The 20,636-nt window shown below is 41.2% G+C and overlaps 1 protein-coding gene across 1 annotated transcript in view; it reads right to left on the minus strand.

Annotated features, from left to right (window-relative positions):
- Positions 1-715: 715 nt before the first annotated feature.
- The window catches only part of eIF2gamma (eukaryotic translation initiation factor 2 subunit gamma), a 426,482-nt gene continuing 406,561 nt past the window's right edge, over positions 716-20,636 (minus strand). The window contains exon 10 of the mRNA XM_067137496.2: positions 716-910. Coding sequence (XP_066993597.1) covers positions 850-910 — 61 coding nt within the window. The 3' untranslated portion in view covers positions 716-849. The remainder of the gene's footprint in view (positions 911-20,636) is intronic.

Genomic DNA, 20,636 nt, shown 5'->3' on the forward strand with positions numbered 1-20,636 from the left:
GCCATATGCCACTGTAGCATCATTTTTCTTGCGGTCATCATCCACAATGACTTTAAAGTAACTTAGAAGTTTAGATGTCGGTCCATGACGTAGACGCAGGTCACATCGATTCAATTAAGGGTCCATGCCGTAGAACCACTGTGTGGCACACACCGATTGGACTGCCTTAATTATACCCAGAGTCCAGAGTTCGTGTTACGGGGGCTGGACCATAACGAATCACTATGATGGTACATGTGGTCTCACATGGAAGCCGAATTTAAGGATTTCCAGACTTTCCTTTCTTTAATAGAAAATGAGACAATGGTTTCTAGTAAGAATGCCCATCAGGCAGTTACGTCAAAGGCTCACACCAGTGTTCTGACCTTCTATGTAATAAAAATGATTGTGGTGTCCAGTGGACACGATTGATTTCAATGATACCGTTGACATATCAAAGTGCTTCAGAATTCCCTGAATAAATAGGAATCTTTTAACAGACCTTTCATTCAAGTAGATAGATTAGAATTACTGAACCCTACCGTTACCTCAGCAAGTGATGAAGAACCCGATACGACCCAAGAGACAGATCTCATGAACTTTGCTGACAGGTAAGAAAGGTAGGTATCCCTCAATATGGACCAAAAGGGTACACTACATTTTTTTTTATTTTGTTCTGGTTCTTTGTTTAAAGGTCCACTTTAATGAAGTAAAAGGAATTAGAAAAACAACACAATTCCTCCTTATCACCAGTTCTTCCTTTATTTTACATACAATTATTTTCCATATCATACAAGACAGGATCAACATTCTTTTGTGCTCCATTCACTCTCAGAGCGTTTTGTAACTGGCTTTTACCGCTTCAACTACCTAGTGATCGACGACTGGTTCAATGTTTTCCCCTCCGCGGATCTGGCCCCAGCCAATCAACCTGAAATACCAAGAGTAAACAATGTAAGTCTTTCACTTTTGCTAAAAGGAAGTTCTATTTATATATTTTCTTCTGCTACTGCAGATTGCCACATGACAAAGAACACCAAAAACAAAATAACAACAGATAATACAAAGATGTAATGATGAACATAAAAAGAAGAAACATTACACTATGGTTCTCTCTTTATATATTTAACCAGATTATAGATATTTCCTATATCCTACACATAAACCATACTGATGGCTTCACAAGATCTGTATGGATCCTGGGTAATATTAGAGTGATGTATATATGTCAGGAGCCTGTAGGTAGCACCACTTCCCTTTGGTGTGATGCACTTCTCTCTGGCGCTACCAGATGGCCTTCGGATGTCCCCTGGCAGCTCGGTGTGAGAGGGAGAGGGAGGGTGAGTGGACGTGCCCTGGACATAAGGGACGGAGACATTATGTTTACTTGAGTGTTAGTGGCAGCGTAGCCCTGCATTGTGCAGCTTAGTCCTGCACCAGTGTATTAACTACCTATAGGCCTACAGCATGTATTGATTGTTCACATGACAATGTTTAATATAGTTACTGAAGTTTACCGTTGTTTATATTATCCCTTCTTGCATCCTGTGAGAGAACCAGCCTCATGGCAATACAGTCCACTTCACAATACTAAAATAATTATTTCAAGTTTATTCATGGTCCTCCGGGCCGGATGCATAGAAGGTGTACTTTAAAATTAACGGATTGTGCATACTGTGAACTAAATGTAGTTTCGAGAGTGTTGTGACTGTGATACAATATACGCTTGTGCATATCGGCCAGTCGTTCGAACGTGTGTTGTAAGCAGCCATCTTGCGGCGTGACGTCACATTCATTGCGCTGACACTGGATCCAGCACCATTGCGAGTTCATCAGCAGAATCAACAATTGGTAAGCTCAGTTCATATACTTCCTTTCATTTGTCAAATCCTTGCACACAATGGATCCCGATATTAGAAGGTCATTAATAAAGAAGCGTGGAATCGCGAAATCGAAGGTAACCAACATAAAGAAATATACCGATTCTTTAACTGGTCATATTGATAAATTCAGTGTTAAGGTTAGACTTGATGCTTTACAACAAGCGTGGCAGGACTATACTGTCGTGCAAGATCAACTAGAAATAGAAGATGACGACTCCCAACATCATGAGAGGGATAGGGAACAATTCTCAGAGGTGTATTATGATCTGCAGGCTCATATGACGAGATTAATCGAAGATCAAGAGGGCAGTAATTTTCCACCAAGTTTACATTCTGTGGGCTCAGGCAGGGCTAATGTAAAACTGCCGCCTATAAGGGTGCCTGTGTTTAATAACAATATTATTGACTTCAGACATTTTTATGACACATTCAATTCCTTGGTGATCAATAATGACACTATAGATAAGATTCAGAAATATTATTATTTATTGTCAGCAGTATCAGGTGAAGCACATAAATTAATTGAGAACTTGCCGGTCACTGCTGACAATTTCGATATTGCCTGGAATCTGATCTGTGAGAGATATGACAATCCACGCCTAGTAGCCAGTACACATATAAAGGCATTGTTATCTCCGCCAGCAACAAATAAGGATTGCCCACATTCCCTACGCATTTTATTAAGTCATTGTAAGGGTCATTTACATGCCATTGAAGCACTAAAATTGTCAACTCCACTACATGAACTAATCATTTCACAGCTGTATTTAGATAAGGTTGATGCCAATACTAGGAAGGACTGGGAACTCATGTTATCAGCAAAACAATCTCCATCACTCGACGAATTTCTACAATTCTTAGAAAAAAGGTGTCATGCCTTAGAATTAATTAAATCTAACATGCCTAGCACTATCCAACAAGAGAAAACAAAACCTAAATTAAACAGAGATACTAAACACAGCTACGTTTCAACTAACAATGCATGTGTAGCCTGTAAGCTCTCTCATCCTATCTATAAATGTGGAAGATTTAGGGACATTAGTGTTCAAGAAAGGTTAGACATTGTTAAGGAACATCAACTGTGTTTCAATTGCTTGGCTAGTGGGCACAATGCTGTTAATTGTCCATCAGGTAATGTGTGTCGTCAGTGTGGCAAGGCACATCATACACTTGTCCATCAGCACCATACACAGTCTGCCATGCCAGTAAGTGCCGAGAATAGTACGGAGTCGGATTCGGCACAAGACTCACACGAAGGATTCGGTTCCTATTGTTCCTTTAAACCTAAGGCTTCGGCTCATGTATTGCTTGCTACAGCCGTTGTCATGGTCCGTAATCAGTTGGGACAACTTCAAAAATGCAGAGCTCTTCTAGACTCTGCATCACAAACTAATTTCATCACAGAATCCTTAGTTCAGAAGCTCCGGTTGAAGAAGTCTCGCATATCTTTTCCAATCCAAGGGATTAATGAGGTCATGTCCGAGTCGAAACACTCAGTATGTCTGCACTTAGAGTCTACTGCAAGCAATTACAAGGTAACAGTCACTTGCGCTGTACTACCACGTATTACGGGAGACATGCCATCTGTGAAGCTTTGCTATGATGATTGGAATCTCCCAGATGACATCCAACTCGCGGATCCTAACTTCCATCAGCCAGGAGGAATAGATTTACTTCTAGGTGCTGAAATCTTTTTCGAAATTTTGCGTCGTGGGAAGATGACCAAACCAGGGAACTATCCAGTGTTGCAAGAAACAGAGCTTGGATGGATACTGTCCGGAACAATAAATGCATCGAGCACACCGTCTTCAACTGTACAGCCGCAACGTTCATTCTTCATCCGTGGAGAAACCTCATTGGATGACCAGCTTCAACGGTTCTGGGAACTAGAAGACCTCCCAAACAAACCTCGAACGATTGAAGAGATGAGATGTGAAGAACACTTCACTCACAACACAACGAGAGATTCTACAGGTCGCTACATTGTCCGCCTTCCTCGTCACTCAGAAGTGGGTCCGGTGGGAGACTCATGCTCACACGCAAAACAGAGGTTGCTACAGTTAGAACGTCGTTTGCATAGACAACCAGATGTTCGGCGTGCCTACAATGAATTCATGTCGGAATATGAGCAACTAGGTCACATGACAGAAGTTCCAGACAATGGCAGTTCTGAAAGAGAAGTGTTCTACTTGCCGCACCACCCCGTCTTCAAGGATACAAGTAGCACCACGAAAACCCGAGTAGTGTTCGATGGTTCTGCGCGATCTAGCAACGGACTTTCACTGAACGACACATTAATGGTGGGCCCCAACATACAACAGGATCTTTACTCCATTATTTTGCGTTTCCGGATGCAGCCTGTAGCATTTTCTGCTGACATTTGCAAAATGTACAGGCAGGTTTACGTGCACCAGCTAGACTCTCCACTCCAGCGCATCCTCTGGAGATCACGCCCAGATCAGAATATTAAAATCTATGAATTGACAACGGTAACGTACGGTACAAGTTGTGCACCATTTCTTGCAACACGTGTTCTACAACAACTAGCCGATGACGAAATGAAACAATTTCCATTAGCATCTCAAATCCTGAAGAGGGACTTCTATGTCGATGACTTAATCACCGCGACTGGAACGGTTGAAGAAGCTGTACAACTACAAGATGATTTAATCGCCTTGCTCGAAAGGGGAGGGTTTGAGCTTCGAAAGTTTTCAGCCAACCGTAGCGAGCTTCTGGAAAGAATTCCACCCACCTGTAAGGAAACTCAAGATTTGATTTCACTCGATACACATGATAGTGTCAACACCCTCGGCTTACTTTGGAACCCGTCAACAGACCATTTCCTGATAAGAAGCATTTCAAGAACGATGGATAACAAGATCCCTGCAAGACACTTTATAACTAAGCGTGAGGTCGCGTCCATAGTTGCTTCTACATTTGATCCGTTGGGACTCATAAGCCCAGTTGTTATTACATATAAGGTGTTCTTGCAAGACTTATGGAGCTCTGGTTTGGGCTGGGATGATCCTTTCTCAGACGAATTGCAGGATAAGTGGCTCAGCCTAGTCAACCTTCTACAACACTTGAACTACATTAGAATTGAGCGGCTTGTGGTTCCTCACCTCGCTTCCAATATACAACTTCATGGATTTTGTGACGCTAGTGAAAGAGCATATGGAGCTTGCCTCTACATTCGTGCCATGGATGTTCACGGCACAATCACAAGCAAACTATTATGCGCCAAATCAAGAGTGGCTCCAGTGAAACGGATCACTCTGCCCAGACTGGAACTCTGTGGAGCAGCATTACTCGCAAGATTAATTGAAAGGGTAGTTCCTGTTGTTGGACTCGACATCCATAGCATTCATTTATACTCTGATTCTATGATTGTGCTCGCCTGGATAATGGGCACACCCACCCGCTGGAAGACCTTTGTAGCTAACAGAGTGTCTCAGATTCAGCAGCAGACCAACATGAAATCCTGGAGACATGTATCCACGCACGACAATCCAGCAGATCTAATCTCTAGGGGCACAGATCCCGCAGCACTTCAGTCAACGCCATTGTGGTGGAAGGGCCCGAAGTGGCTCGAAGAACAGAATGAATTCTGGTTAAATTCAACTCCCAGAGACCTTCCTCAAGACTTGCCCGAAGTACGACCAGTCACCTCACTGCTAACCACTTCAGGAGCCTCCGAAGATGTAATCGAAAGATATTCCTCTTACAGTAAACTAGTCCGAATAGTTGCTTATTGCAAACGCTTCGTCCTAAACTGCCGCAACCCTCAACACAAACACATCACACCACTCTCTTCAACGGAGCTTGAAGAGGCAAGCCTGACCTGTATTAGACTGATTCAGCAGGTCAGCTACCCACGTGAGATCGAAGCCTTAAGCAAGGGGCAGCCTATTTCCCATAAGAGCAAGATTTTATGTCTAAGCCCTTTTCTGGATGAAATACAAATTTTGAGAGTTGGAGGAAGACTTGTCAACTCAGACCTAGACTACGATAGGAAGCATCAAATAATCCTCCCTCCTAATCACCATTTCACTCGTCTACTCATTCAATATGAGCACCACAGACTTCTCCACGCTGAGATTCAGCTACTGCTCACATCCTTACGATCTAGGTACTGGATTCCTAGAGCAAGACAAACCATTCGATCAGTCGTCCACAAATGTATGCAGTGCTTCAGGCTTAAGGCAAAGAATGCAAGTCAACTCATGGGCCAACTGCCAAAGGCTCGCATCCAGATGTCTCGTCCATTCCTGTCCTCAGGTGTTGACTTTGCAGGGCCAGTTGATGTTAAAATAGGATCCAGGAAGGGTAAATCGATCTACAAATGCTATGTTGCGATATTCGTTTGCTTCAGCACGAGAGCTGTACATATCGAACCTGTCACAGGCTTGACATCTCAGGCATTCATCGCAGCCCTCAGAAGATTCGTTTCCCGTCGTGGACATATTCAAGATCTCTACAGTGATAATTCTACAACATTCGTTGGGGCTAATAAGGAACTGCAGCAAATGCTGAAGGACGAACAATTCAATAAGGAAATGAGCAATCATGCTGCAGCATCAAAATTCAAATGGCACTTCATTCCGGCACGTTCCCCACACTTTGGCGGAATATGGGAGTCCGCAGTGAAGGCGATGAAGTTCCACTTCCGTCGGGTTGTGGGTCAAACAGTTTTAACCTACGAAGAGTTGGTTACCATACTCACGCAAATTGAAGCTTGCCTCAATTCTAGACCATTGTGTGCATTATCCGATGACCCTAGCGATCCTTCTATTCTCACACCTGGTCACTTTCTCATTGGAGCTCCACTCATGTCCATTCCTGACCCTGATATGACTGAGTCTCATCCTAACAGACTGTCACGCTGGCAACACCTTCAGCAGATGCAGCAGCACTGGTGGCGTCGATGGTCCAAGGATTATCTTCACACTTTGCAACAGAGGAAGAAATGGTCCACGTCGCATCCGAATCTTCAAGCAGGCACGCTTGTTCTGCTGAAGGAAGATCATCTGCCACCTTTGCAGTGGAAGATGGGCATTATTGAGCAGGTGTTTCCAGGAAGGGACAATTTAATAAGAGTTGCCGACGTAAGATGCAATGCCAATATCTTAAGGCGTGCTATCACGAAGCTGGTGCCTCTGCCTCCTCCTTAACTCTGTGCATTGTCATATAATTATGTTTTGAACAGGTTCAACGGGGCGGAGGATGGGTAATATTAGAGTGATGTATATATGTCAGGAGCCTGTAGGTAGCACCACTTCCCTTTGGTGTGATGCACTTCTCTCTGGCGCTACCAGATGGCCTTCGGATGTCCCCTGGCAGCTCGGTGTGAGAGGGAGAGGGAGGGTGAGTGGACGTGCCCTGGACATAAGGGACGGAGACATTATGTTTACTTGAGTGTTAGTGGCAGCGTAGCCCTGCATTGTGCAGCTTAGTCCTGCACCAGTGTATTAACTACCTATAGGCCTACAGCATGTATTGATTGTTCACATGACAATGTTTAATATAGTTACTGAAGTTTACCGTTGTTTATATTATCCCTTCTTGCATCCTGTGAGAGAACCAGCCTCATGGCAATACAGTCCACTTCACAATACTAAAATAATTATTTCAAGTTTATTCAGATCCCCTGAAAGCAAGAACGACCTCATTGCCCAGCTGGAAAAAAAAGAGAGAGGGAGGGAGAGAGAGAGATTTTGGAATTGTTCCATGGCTACCAATTATTAATCCAGTAACTTTCTGTGAGATGTACATCCTGCTAAAGTATTCCACTGCAGGTTTGTAGATATCGTTCTTTTCTCGATCAGGGAGCTGAGGTTGTTCTCGACCAACTTCAAAATGTACAGTTGGGTCCATAATGAAGCCTGATTTGTTCTTCTTGTCAGTGCAGTTGAAGTAGACATGTTTTATGAAGCACTGAATTATTTTGTAGTCATGGACAAGATATTTATAGGCAATTTTAATGCAAGATTTAGAGATAGAACTGAAGGCAGGAAAATCAAATGTGGGCCCATCTTGCAATTTATAGTTATTCAAAGCATTCATCTTTTAAGGTGTACAAAGATTTCCTTCATATCTGGGACCACTGCAATTCATGTGCTTGTGTTGCCCATAGGAAAAGTTGTGAGATCCATTCTTACTTCTCCTTTTTGATAGATTGATAGTTACTGACTCAGTATTGGCAACATTGGTGAATGAGTTGCATCACTAATGCAACATCCAGTTCCAGTAGCATTAGTGATCAGTTCAAACACTGTAGAAAGATCCTTCAGCAAAGGAAAAATGTTGTAGATTGACATTAGGAACAGACTTCACATACACATCCAAGTGGAAATACATTTGAGTAGATTATGAAGGGTTTTATGAAAAAGAGTTGAAGAAAAGCACATTCTGGCATGAACTAGGAGAAGCAAAGAGTACAAATTAATTCAGAAACTCCTTTATAAACTATAATTCAGGGTATATACTTTGGTCACTAAATGTATATTGAAAATTGTAATAAGAACATAAACAATTATCGATATAAAACAATACTGTTAATTTACGTAAATACTGTACTTTTACTTACCTGTATGTTACAAGGGGTCCCTCAAAATTTTCAACTAGGACCCCCACCCTGGTAGGTATATTAGTCTCATGCTAGGTTTATATTGTGTATCATCAAATACACTGATGCCCAATCAGTTATTTAAAACTGTATTCTTCAGCACTGTATTAATGAAGCAAATATACATGTATCGGGGAGTTCAGTAGCCTGTAACTGCCACTTGGGTGCTACAGCAGTTTAAGATTCATATTCATATTAGTAATAATAGTAATGAATTTATGAGAGTTACCCTGAGTATTTCTGGTTTAAAAGGGAGTGTTATGAGCTCATGAGTCCTCAAGGTTGTGATCACATTGTGGAGCTAGTGTTTGATCAGTACCAGTACATAATTAATCATCATATCCCACGTCGTTCCATCTTAAGCGATGGATCGGCAAACGAGGCTTCTCCACCAGTTGCGGTCCCTGAACTTCTCTCCTTCTTCAATGCTTTCCAAAGTATGTCCTCTCTGTTGAATGTCAATACCATGTCCTTGTACCTGAGTCTTGGTCGCCCTCTTGGTCTTTTGTCTTCAAGTTTTAGATCGTACATTTTTTTTGGTAATCTGTTATCACCCATGCGCCACATATGTCCATACCATCTCAGTCGTTGCACTGTTATTTTGTCCTGCAGTCTTACAACTTGAGCCTGCTTGCGGATTTCCTCATTACGGACTCTGTCCCTCCGTGTTTTGCCGATCATGCTATAGACAAATTTCATTTCTGCTGCCCGGATTCTACCAACATCTTTGTTTCTCATGGTCCATGTTTCGCAACCATAGGTCAGGATTGGTATGTAATAAGTTTCATATATGACTCTCTTACATTTTGTTGGTATTTTCTTGTTCCATATTATGTCTAACTATTTTGTAAAAGTTGCTACCTGCCTGAATTCTGTGGGAAATTTCCTTATCTATAGAACCAGTATCAGAGATAACACTTCCAAGATATTTGAATTGATGGTTCATCTGTAGCTGTTTCCCCTCCATTTCAATGTGTCCCATTGGTTGCCCGTATCTCTTCATGACCATAACCTCACTTTTCTCTTGGCTGAAGATGAGTCCATATTCTTTAGCAGATTCTGCCCAGGAGTTTATTTGTCCTTTAAGATCTTCTTTAGAGTCTCCCCACAAGCATATATCATCCGCGAACAATATAACTTTCATTTTCTTACCTCCAATGGTTTGGTGAACTTTTCTCTGAATCTCGTTCATCACAGTGATGAAAAGAAGAGGAGACAGAACACCACCCTGTCTTAACCCAGATTTTATATCAAAGGTTTCAGTCATTCCTACAGGTGTTTTGACTTTACTTTGGGTATCTTCATACAAATTCTTGATCCGGTGTATCATGTCATCCTGTATTCCAATTTTCTTCAGTGCTTCCCACACCTTCTCTCTATTCACTGCATCAAATGCTTTCTTGATATCCAGAAAGGCTAACCACAAATCTCGGTTGTGTTCATAGTATTTTTCCATTAACTGACGGACTGTAAAGATTAAATCAGTTGTTGATCTCCCCTTCCTGAATCCATACTGTTCTTCGAATAGGTTCTCTTCAATAAGGGGTCTGATTTTAAGCTCTATAATTCTTTCATAAAGTTTACCAACTTGAGATGTTAAAGTGATGCCTCTATAGTTGGAACATTTCTTTCTGTCTCCTTTCTTGAAGAATGGAATTATGATGCCTGTTTTCCAATCGACTGGTATGTCCCCTTCTTTCCAGATCTTACGAAAGAGTCTGTAGATCCAATGTTTTCCAGAAATGCCCATTGCCTTGATCATTTCTCCATTAATTTCATCATCCCCTGCTGATTTTCCAGTTTTGATGTATTTCCAGGCATATTCTACATCATTCCATGTTAATTCTAACCTGTTGTCAGAGGCAGACTTGCAGGAGGTAGTACCAGTACTGTCTTTTTGTGTAGGCTGCATGCAATCCACATTTAGTAATTCATCAAAGTAAGTCCTCCAAGTCTCTTTGATCTTCTCATCTTCAGTGATCAGATTTTCGTTATCATCTCTTAGGTATTTGGAGTGTTCTTTATCTCTTTTTCTATTTTTCATCATCCCATATAACATTTTCTTATTACCATTAACATCCTCTTTCAATTCATCACTCCACTTGTTCAACCACTTCTCTCGTTCTTCTGTAACAACTTTGTTTGCTTGTTTTTTAGCAACCCTGTATAGTTCCTTATTATGATCAGTCCGGTTCTTGAAATATTTTCTGAACATGTTGTTCTTGTTCAGGACAGCAGTTCTTGTTCTATCATTCCACCACGGAGTTTCCTTCTATCTTCTTGTGCCACTGGTTCGTCCGAAAACCTTCTCAGTTATCATTACTAGATTTTCTTTCAGATCCTTACATTCCTCCTCAACTGTTCTTTCATCTGTCTTTGGTAACACTGTTTTGATGTTTTCTTGGAACTCTATTATTCTATCATTGTCCTTCAGCTTCCAGGTCTTGAGTTTCTTTACCTGTGTGGTTCTTACTTCTTTTAACTTGTTGAACTTTAAGTATCCAATGAGGAGTCAATGATCACTTTTCAAGGAGACATTAGGAATCACTTTTACATCTAACAGTCTATTTTGTAGTTGTTTCTCGATCAAAAAGTAATCTATACGAGATTCACTTTTCCCATCCCATCCATATCTTGTGACCTTATGGCTTTTTTGTTTTTGATACCATGAGTTCCCTATTATAAGGTTGTTCCTCAGGCAGATTTCAAGTAGTCTAGTTCCTTCTGGGTTTCATAGACCCCATCCATGTGCTCCTAGAATACTTTCATATCCATCTCTCACAGTTCCTACTTGAACATTCATATCCCCTATGATAATTGTTCCATCTCTTATTCTTTCCTCTATGTCTTCTTCAAAATGTTCTTTTTCTTCATCTTCACAACCAGTCTGTGGTGCACAGCACTGAATGATGTTGATGTTCTGGGAAGAATCCAATTTCAGCATTACGTGAAGAATCCAATCAGAAACATATTTTACTTCTACTACATGATCTTTCATTTGATAATCCATAACAACACCAACTCCATTTTTTGCTTGTTCTCCACCTGACCAAAATAGATGATATCCCTCTCTGAGTTCCTTTGATCCTTTTCCCTTCCACTTGGTTTCACTGAGTTCCAGTATGTTTATGTTCCTTGTTTTCATTAAGTCTACACATTCCTCTATTTTGCCAGTTAGTGTCAGAATGTTTAGCGTGGCAATTATGATTTCAGTCTCATATCGAGTTTTGTGTGTTCTCCTCTTTGGTTGTGATGGAGCATCTGAGATCTGACTCAGGGCCTTCTGCCTTGCAGGTTGATAGGGGACTATTAAAGGCTAAGGGAGATAACCCCGACGGAAAAATCTTCGGAAGTGATAGGCCCAGCAAGCCAGCTTCTGAATAATTTGGAATTGCTTTCAAAACTAAATGAGGCCTCGGATGGAAATATTGTAATCACCAGAATAATGACTCTAGTTCCCTCATTGGTAATGATATTAATGACGGTTCAATACCCGATGCTCCATAATCAATTAAATGCCTTAATAATTAGCCAGTAATAATATTTTTAAACCTATCATTTAGGGATTATTTTTGTGGGGGTACCCTGAACTTTTAGCCATGAGTGAGGGATACAATCACAGAGGTTCTCAAACTATGATGACATGTTGAACTGACTCTCTGCTCAAATGACACACAGAGATTTAAGATATAAAACTATACTTTCTAATTAACTATGTCTATATGTCTGGAGCATAAAAAAACCACCACCACCTTCTTAACACGACAACATAAGAAATGCACACTTTTCTCTCATTACGCACAATAACCACTGATCACATATACATTCATAACACATGCCAACACTATCCAACTTCCTAACCTATAACATCATCCAAAACACTGTTCCCTCATTTTACAAAATAATCACTAAATTTACACATCATTAATAAATTAAATTAGCTGGTACAACAACTTTACTACAAAAATATTTAATTTGGATTTTTTTTCATTCCATGACACGCTAAACTTTCCAAGTCAAATGGTTCTCCCACCAACCCTCGCACCTGTTTCTATGTCTGAGCTTATCTCTTTCTTCCATTCTCCTCACATATGGCACGCCATTTTCAAAATACTGACGCTCAACATTGGAGTACTAATGCCCTGAAAACTGTTGGGTGATACGCGACAAGTTGGACAAACCAAATTCTTACACAACTTTCTTTATATTTAACTCTCTTGCTTAACAAAGATTACCAAATTTTGGTGTCGCAGAATGCCACCAATTTGACATAAGAGTTCTTACAATGAAATAAATAAGAATGATAATATATAAATACATAACTGTTATATGTCCTCCGCTCTCTTCGCTCAGCGCCAGCCAGCCGCACGCACGCAAGCGTGGATCATTCGAGACTCGACGCGCAGTCTTCAGTGCGCGTGTCTGTTACGTCGTGTGCAGTATATAAGGAGCTCCCTGTCTGTCACTCATGAGGATTTTCCCCAGTGTCCTGCTCCAGAATACACTGAACGTCGAACACAGAGGTTACTCCTCTTAAAAATGTGTCTCGACCAGGTGGACGGAATTCTGGTAGTATGAGGTTTCACCTCAGGTCACTACTCCACTTTCCCGTTCCTTCATCCATGTCGAGCCCCGATGTTGTATGCCACACATCCCCAAGCTCACTCAAGCTCCGACACACACATTAGATTCTCTAATCGTGAACATAGCTTTCATTTAGTACCAATGATAGTTTTCAACTATCACGAACTATATCTTTCCCAAGAACTATCTTTTCAAGATAGCAGTGAGTGTAAATACATTCAGAGTGTATATAGTGTATAGAAACAGAAACTCTCTCAAGATTAATCATCTACTTTGCTTCAAGACAATTTTATGTTTTATTCCTGTACATACTGTAGAATTCTGTGTGAAGTAAATAAATAAGTTGTGTTCTTGTAAACCTTATCTTGTTTACAACAATAACCTATAACTTGGCATAAATACAAAACTTGACTTCTTCGCATGGGGTTAGAATTCTGTACAATAACAATTATAAACCATTCTCTTAAATACACATCGTAAATAAGACAACATTGTGAAATTAAATACATTTTATTTAACACTTCACAAGAAGTTTAAGAGAGTGTGTCTGTATCAAGTATAATTGTCATGAGCTGCACCTCATATCCGAGTAAACACATTCTTCAGCAGTTTACATTTTCACACTCACAGTGTTTTGTGAATATGTTTCATATGACTTAGCAGTCCAATCCCGGCATAAAACAAATCAAATGGAATGGCTGAGCTTGACGGAGCTTCCGTGCTTGTCGTTTATCCTCTTCACTTCGTCGTTCTTCTTCAAACATCGTAACTGATGTAGATGGTGCCAAAGTGTATGATTCTCAGCATGCATATTCCAAGACTGAGTGTTAATTCCAGTCCTTTTCATAGTATGCTTTAGCTGATCCTTGAAACACCTCAAAGGGGCTTCATGAAGTCTTGTGCTAGAGCAGAGTTCACCATACAGGAGTTGATGAAAAGGCCTAGTTTCATACATACGACGGATGTGCCCTATTCATCTTGGACAGTATCCCATGACTGTTGCCTCAATGCTTATAGCATGCACTTTCTCAAGAACTGCAAGGCTGGTGACACAATCTTCTCATTTGATCTTCAAGATGGACCTAAGTTTTTGCAGATGGAAGCGCTCTAGGCCTTTTGATATCCTGCCAGTCGCGGGTCCCAGTTTCACAATCATAAAGCAGTGTTGATATGACAACAGTATAGTAAACCATGATCTTGGTATCAAGCATAATACAATGCTAATAAAATAACACAAGATACCCGGTTTGTATGAAAGTTTCACAAAATGCTAGATTTTAGCCTCAATATAAAATTTATAAATAAGGATGAAACACTTTCTACCTTAATTGTGTAATTCAGACATTGTGAACCATCTGGGATGGGTGTGCCTGCATGACATAACACAGTTTTCTGATGTGTCGTAGTCTAGGTGAAACTTACAAGTACCAGGCGAGTTGGCAGTGCGGTTAGGGTCGTGCAGCTGTGAGCCTGCATCCGGGAGATAGTGGGTTTGAACTCCACTGTGGCAACGCTGAAGTTGGTTTACCGTGGTTTCCCACCACCAGGAAGATTTCCTTTTACGCTGAGAAGATTTTCAAAATATTCCCTCTATCTGTCCAGTGATTCCCTAGGATCTATTATGAGTTCACCTGAATTACTCAAAATACTGTTCATTTCTCTTTTCCCTCCCTTCCTAAGATTCTTTATTACTGTCCAGAAAGGTTTCCCTGTCTGCATTGGCCCTTGTTTGGAGCCATTTCTGATAAGCCTTCCTTTTGCATTTACAAGCTGCTCTCACTTCATCATTCCATCAAGATGTTTGCTTTTCCCCACCTTTACACAGTTGTTTCTAGGCATCCCCTTGCTGTTTCTACTACAGCATCTCTGTATGGCATCCATTCTCTTGCTATTTCCTGAACCTGCTTACTGTCCACTGTTCGAGAATTCTCACTAATCATATCCATGTAGGTACTCATCTAATTTCCTCATCCTGGAGATTTTGTACCCTTATTCGTTTGCAGACAGATTTCACTTTCTCTATCCTAGGCCCAGAGATACTTAGTTCACTATACAGATCGGATCGGGGTCTGTTTCATCAAAAAATCCCAGGAAGACCCATACATTCCTAACAGACTTCCTGAATTCCAAGTCAGTTAAGATATATCTATTATGGATCTGGTACTCCTAGCCTCTCCTGTGTAGTGGTGAATAGCCTTATGCTTGAAGAATGTATTTGTAACTGCTAAACACATACTAGCACAAAAGTCCAGCAAACGCTTCCCATTCCTATTAGCTTCCATATCTTCCCCACATTTACCAATCACAATTTTGTGTCCTTCAGATCTATCTGCAACTCTCGCATTGAAATCGCCCATTAGCACTATCCTATCCTTGTTGTTGACCCTGACTACGATGTCACTCAATGCTTCATAAAACTTGTCAACTTCATCCCCATCTGCACCCTCACATGGTGCATACACTTACAAGGAAACATTGGCAATGGTTAAGTCGCCGATCACGATGAAACTGGGAAAACACATTGAAGTACACATAAAAATGATGTCAGCATCAATTCTGGGTGCCGACATTCATTAGGGCGTTAACTAAAGGGCCTAAAAATTGCAACATTTCAAGTTCCGCACAAACAGCGATGAATACCTGCTGGCCAATGCTTAGCCGGCACATTGTCTGCTTTGTGCCACACCTCCGCCCCTCCTTCTGGTTCACCACCGCACGTTTCCCTTCTCCTCGCGCCTGCCCGTCTGCTTAGCTGTCGAAGAGAACCGATGCTACACTTTGCGTACTCTATCAGCCTTCCTCATATCTCTCCTTTGTAATTTCCACATTGTGTTAGTCAGTTTACATTTTCTGAAATATTTATGAAAACATTAGCACCAGGTGAGTTGGCCATGCGGTCAGAAGCGCGCAACTGTGAGCTTGCATCCGGGAGATAGTGGGTTCGAATCCCACTGTTGGCAGCCCTGAAGATGGTTTTCCGTGGTTTCCCATTTTCACACCAGGCAAATGCTGGGGTTGTATCTTGATTAAGCCCACGGTTGCTTCCTTCCAACTTTTAGGCCTTTCCTATCCCATCACCGCCATAAGACCTATCTGTGTCGGTGCGACATAAAGCAAAAAAAGTACGGTGTCTGTTGTTAATTATGCTTTGTTTCAGTTTTCTTTTCACTATTTTTTAATGTTTCGAATAGACCAAAGATTGTTTTTGTTTACTCTCAGTTACTGACGGGGAGTTTGCCTGATGTAATGTATACAGAGTCATTTATTGTGTTGACTTGTAATTGTTTGTAGTTGTACCAGTTCGTATAATAGCCATTTAACTTTTTGCGTACGTGACTGCCATTATACCCAGAAGACTGTAGTGTGATACTTTAATATCGGTACTTGTTGTATACATAGACCTTCATCAGCTATAATGCAAAAGTATCGGTAAAGTAAGACTACAGGTCTGCCTGTGATTACTGTATATCTACTGCATGTATAAATGCACATCTTTTTTATTTTTCAAGGCTTTTCTTATTACGTCAAACTTTACTACATTCCATGTCATACTCGTATCAAAGTTGCCTATGCATTAAATTGATTTATATTCGACAACCATTGCTGCAATTGAAATGTGCTGTGTCTGTCACTGCAAAACATAAATAAATCGTTCAGCACGAGCACAAATAAAAAGATTCTACCTATAGGCCTATTCCTTACACCAGAGTACGCAATACGGAAAATACCAGTAGTTTCAAACTCGGAGTTTATAACTTCTTGTTGTTGTTGTTGTCTGCGATGTTGTTTCGTTATGACACAACTGATAGCGTACACAAAATGGGTGTGGGGGAGGGGACATAAAAAAGAAGATCTGGACCTGTAACCAGGTTTTGATATCCCAAGGTACCAAATCTCATTACATTCATTGAGATCCTCTACCCGGGCACGTAATTCTTTAAATATAAAGGTATTTAACGTTGTTTAAAGGTGGGAAATTTATTTAGTGGTGGGTGATTTAATTAAATTCATTCCATATGTATGTCCACTCTAAAGGACACTACAAACAGCTTTAAGGCGTTCTAGAAGTAAATAGTAATTTAAGCGGAATTAGCAGGAATGAAAATATAACATTTGAATAAAATATGGGTATATTAGTTTAGGTTATTTATTATCATAATGTGTGAAACAGAACGTTATTTAAAGGATTTCAATAATTATAGTACAAAAAGAAGCAAACTATAGAGCCGGTCCCGTTCAACAGCCGGCAAGTGTGGGGAGAAGGGAAACGAGTGTTGGCGAACTAGTTGGAGTGGGGAGGGGAGGAGGTGCAAGAAAAAAGGCTGCATAAAGCATGGTGAAGCTCTAAATGAAATAGAAAGATTGCATGTAGCATGGACATTTCGTTGACATGGGTACGCTTCTGGGAACAATTCCAACAGTCCTCAATAATGACTTGTCCACTGCGAGGTTACTTAGAGGGAGAAGCAAAGCACTTAATTGAAAGCCAAGACATATGAAGAAACTGAGAAAATTCTTGAAGCTCGTACAGCAACAAAATAGGATCATACCAGGCCCACTTGGACTACCTAGAAATTATTAAGCCCTTACACTTTGACACACCAGAGGTGCTTAACTCTAAGTTTATTGGTTGTAATGGCCGCATTCAAGCTCTACGTGCACTTGTGGAAGATGTGAATGCCTATGGCTGAGTTCCTCTTTAACTCTTCGCTTGTTAACTTGCTACTCGAGGTCCGTTATGGCTGAGTACTCGCATCAAAGATCCTAAGAGTATTTCCCGATGACATTTGGCATAGCTGGATCGTTCACGCCAAACAAGAAGATCTTCCAGAAGGCAACATCCTAAAACTGATGTAATTCCTTGGCGATGAAGTGGACGGGGCACTTAAGGTGGTGGTGGTGGTGATTATTGTTTTAAGAGGAAGTACAACTAGGCAACCATCCTCTATATAACACTAATCAGAGAGAAAAAATGGAAGGGGTCGGACACTTCGAAAAATGAAGGTATCGGTCAAAGGAAGACAAGGGCCACGAAGGGCATGAAAATGAAAGACTCCCCAGGCCTCTATATGTAATACCGTCGGGGTCAGAAAAGATTAAGAGTTGACCAACAAAGGTTGGATAGGATAGATGAAAGTGAGGAGCCTGGCACAAGTAAGTGGAAGCAATGCCAGGACTCAGCTGAGGGCCCCGTAGTCGCCAACCCACGTTCCAAAGTTCAGAGCCCCTGGAGGTCGGGGCACTTAACACATAGAAAATTTGCTGTGAAACTTTCATGTTACCAAGCAGCTCTTCACGTCTGTGCCAATCCTAAAGGGTCAGTGGGAAAAGGGGCCAAGAGGCCGGAACAATTTTGTATCTTTTGTGAATCAAGCGGCCACTAGGCTCAGGACTGTAAGAAAATCACAGATGTTTCGGAGCGGAAAGAGAGACTGAAGAGAACTCATCGGTGTTTTCTGTGCCTCAGTAGAGGGCATACAGCATTCAATTGCAGAAAGAAAGGAAGAGCACAGTGTACTAACTGCAAGAAGTCACATCATACTGTACATCCATTTGTGATTAAGGAAATAATTCTAATGCTTCAGAAGGTCAGACCAACATTGCCTCTGTAGGCAAAATAATCATCAGTATACCAAGTTTCACATTCTTGCAGACAGCTCAAGTGAGCATTACAGGACCTAAAGGGCTAAGCCGACTTACTCAATGTATACTTGACAGTAGAAGTCAGGCAACATTTATCTCAAAATCACTTACAGATGACTTACAATCGCAAACCACGGACAAATGAGAAGAGACTGTTTGCACATTTGAGTCCCAGACTAATTCCTCATGTCGGCACAGAATCATTGAGTTCAGCATTAAGGGAGGTTGAACAAATTCTACAGCTGTCATCAATGCTTATGAAAGTGCATACTGACTTGCACCTCAGCCAGCAGCTCCGCAAGATATTAAGACTGTGGCATGTCTCAACAAATTGCAGTTTGCAGATCCCAAGTCTGATTCACATGAAAACCTGTCCGTGGAGATCATAACTGGCAGTGGCCATCTTGGAAGATAGTGAAAGATACCTCACCGATTTGAACTTCTGAATTGATTAAACAGATTCCGATGATATGGATGGATCCTAAGCTGAAGCTGATCCGGAACATGTATGAATACAATCGTTGTGAATTTCATTCATCAGGCTTGCTCACCTTTAGACTATGAACTTAAGACACTTTTGGGACCTAGAGAAGACGGGAATAACAGCAAATCATGATTGAGAAAGAACTGAGAAAGAGGTGGTAATTCTTCAAGAATTCCAAGCAATCTATCACACTGTCGTGTCGTTAACATGGTGCCACCCGCAATTCATACTCCGCGACCTCACATTGCAGGAGTAAAGTAGATATAAGAATCTTAGAGTCAGGAAAGAAAGTACAACTTCAAGGAATCAAGGTAAAAATAATTATATATGTGAGAAAATGAAATTAAAATATACATTGGGAACTAGTAAGGAGATGCAGTTCTGAGCAGTAGAATCCATTCAGGCAATGGTGGAATGTTTGAACAAATACAGGATATTTGTAACTCCCTTATCACAATGTGTACACGGTCAAAAAGACAGGGCACAGCTTGAAAACGCACATAGAGAGGAAATCTACCAACCTCCAAGCATCGAGAACAATTGCGAAGGTTTAGAATTTCCTCAGGGAAGGGATACCGCTAACCAATAGGAACACGACAAATCAAAAGTACGCAGGGTTCAGAGTTCGGCAGAGCAGGGTAACAGCGAGAATACAAAATTGCCTTAAGGAGGAACAGAAGGGGACAATAGTTAGTTAGCATGGAGACTCTGTAGTGGCAGTCAGCAGGAAGAGCTAGTGAGTTGGATCAGCAGTCCGTAGGTCGAGAACCAAAGCTGGGAGTAAGGGAAGTCCGGTGGGACAATAAACTGGTCAGGCCGTGAACATTACTCACATTAGAGCTTGTAGTCAGAACTACCAGAAATTGGTATCAAGTATTCCCAAGCAGTGTGCCGGGAAGCCCTCTACATTCAGAGCATAGAGAATTAAGTAGAGAGGACACTTAAGCGGACTCATACAGTCCTTAGCACACAGGAAGTCTTCAAGTAAGGACATACGCCCAGGGAACCATATGAGTAATTAAATAAGGAGTCAAGACTCGCATAATCTGAAGTGAGTAAATACTCTACTTCAGAAGTAGCTGTTAAAGACTTTGGCTGAACAGTACTCTCAGGTGAAGGTCCGTGGAGGAGCCCAGTTGGTAGTTACTACGCATTACGACGGTAGATTATGGGAAATCTCAGTTCAGGGGTGAAAGATCATCTCTACCATAGATTCGAGAGGGAGAACGAACTGTACGAGTTTAGACTGCTTAGTTGGAAGGAGGAGACCACAGAAGCAGCAGCTTCCAGTACAGCGTTAGTGATCCATTCTAAGGAAGTCTCAGGGAACAGTGACACGTACAATAACAGAACTGCATCCCCTTGGGTACTATTCTCGCGTCACCGAGAGAACCGAACCTGATGTAAACAAAGAAAAATGTGTATCCGTATGTATCCA

This window comes from Anabrus simplex, chromosome 1 (genome assembly GCF_040414725.1).
Source record: "Anabrus simplex isolate iqAnaSimp1 chromosome 1, ASM4041472v1, whole genome shotgun sequence".
In the NCBI taxonomy this organism is placed as follows: Eukaryota; Metazoa; Arthropoda; class Insecta; order Orthoptera; family Tettigoniidae; genus Anabrus; species Anabrus simplex.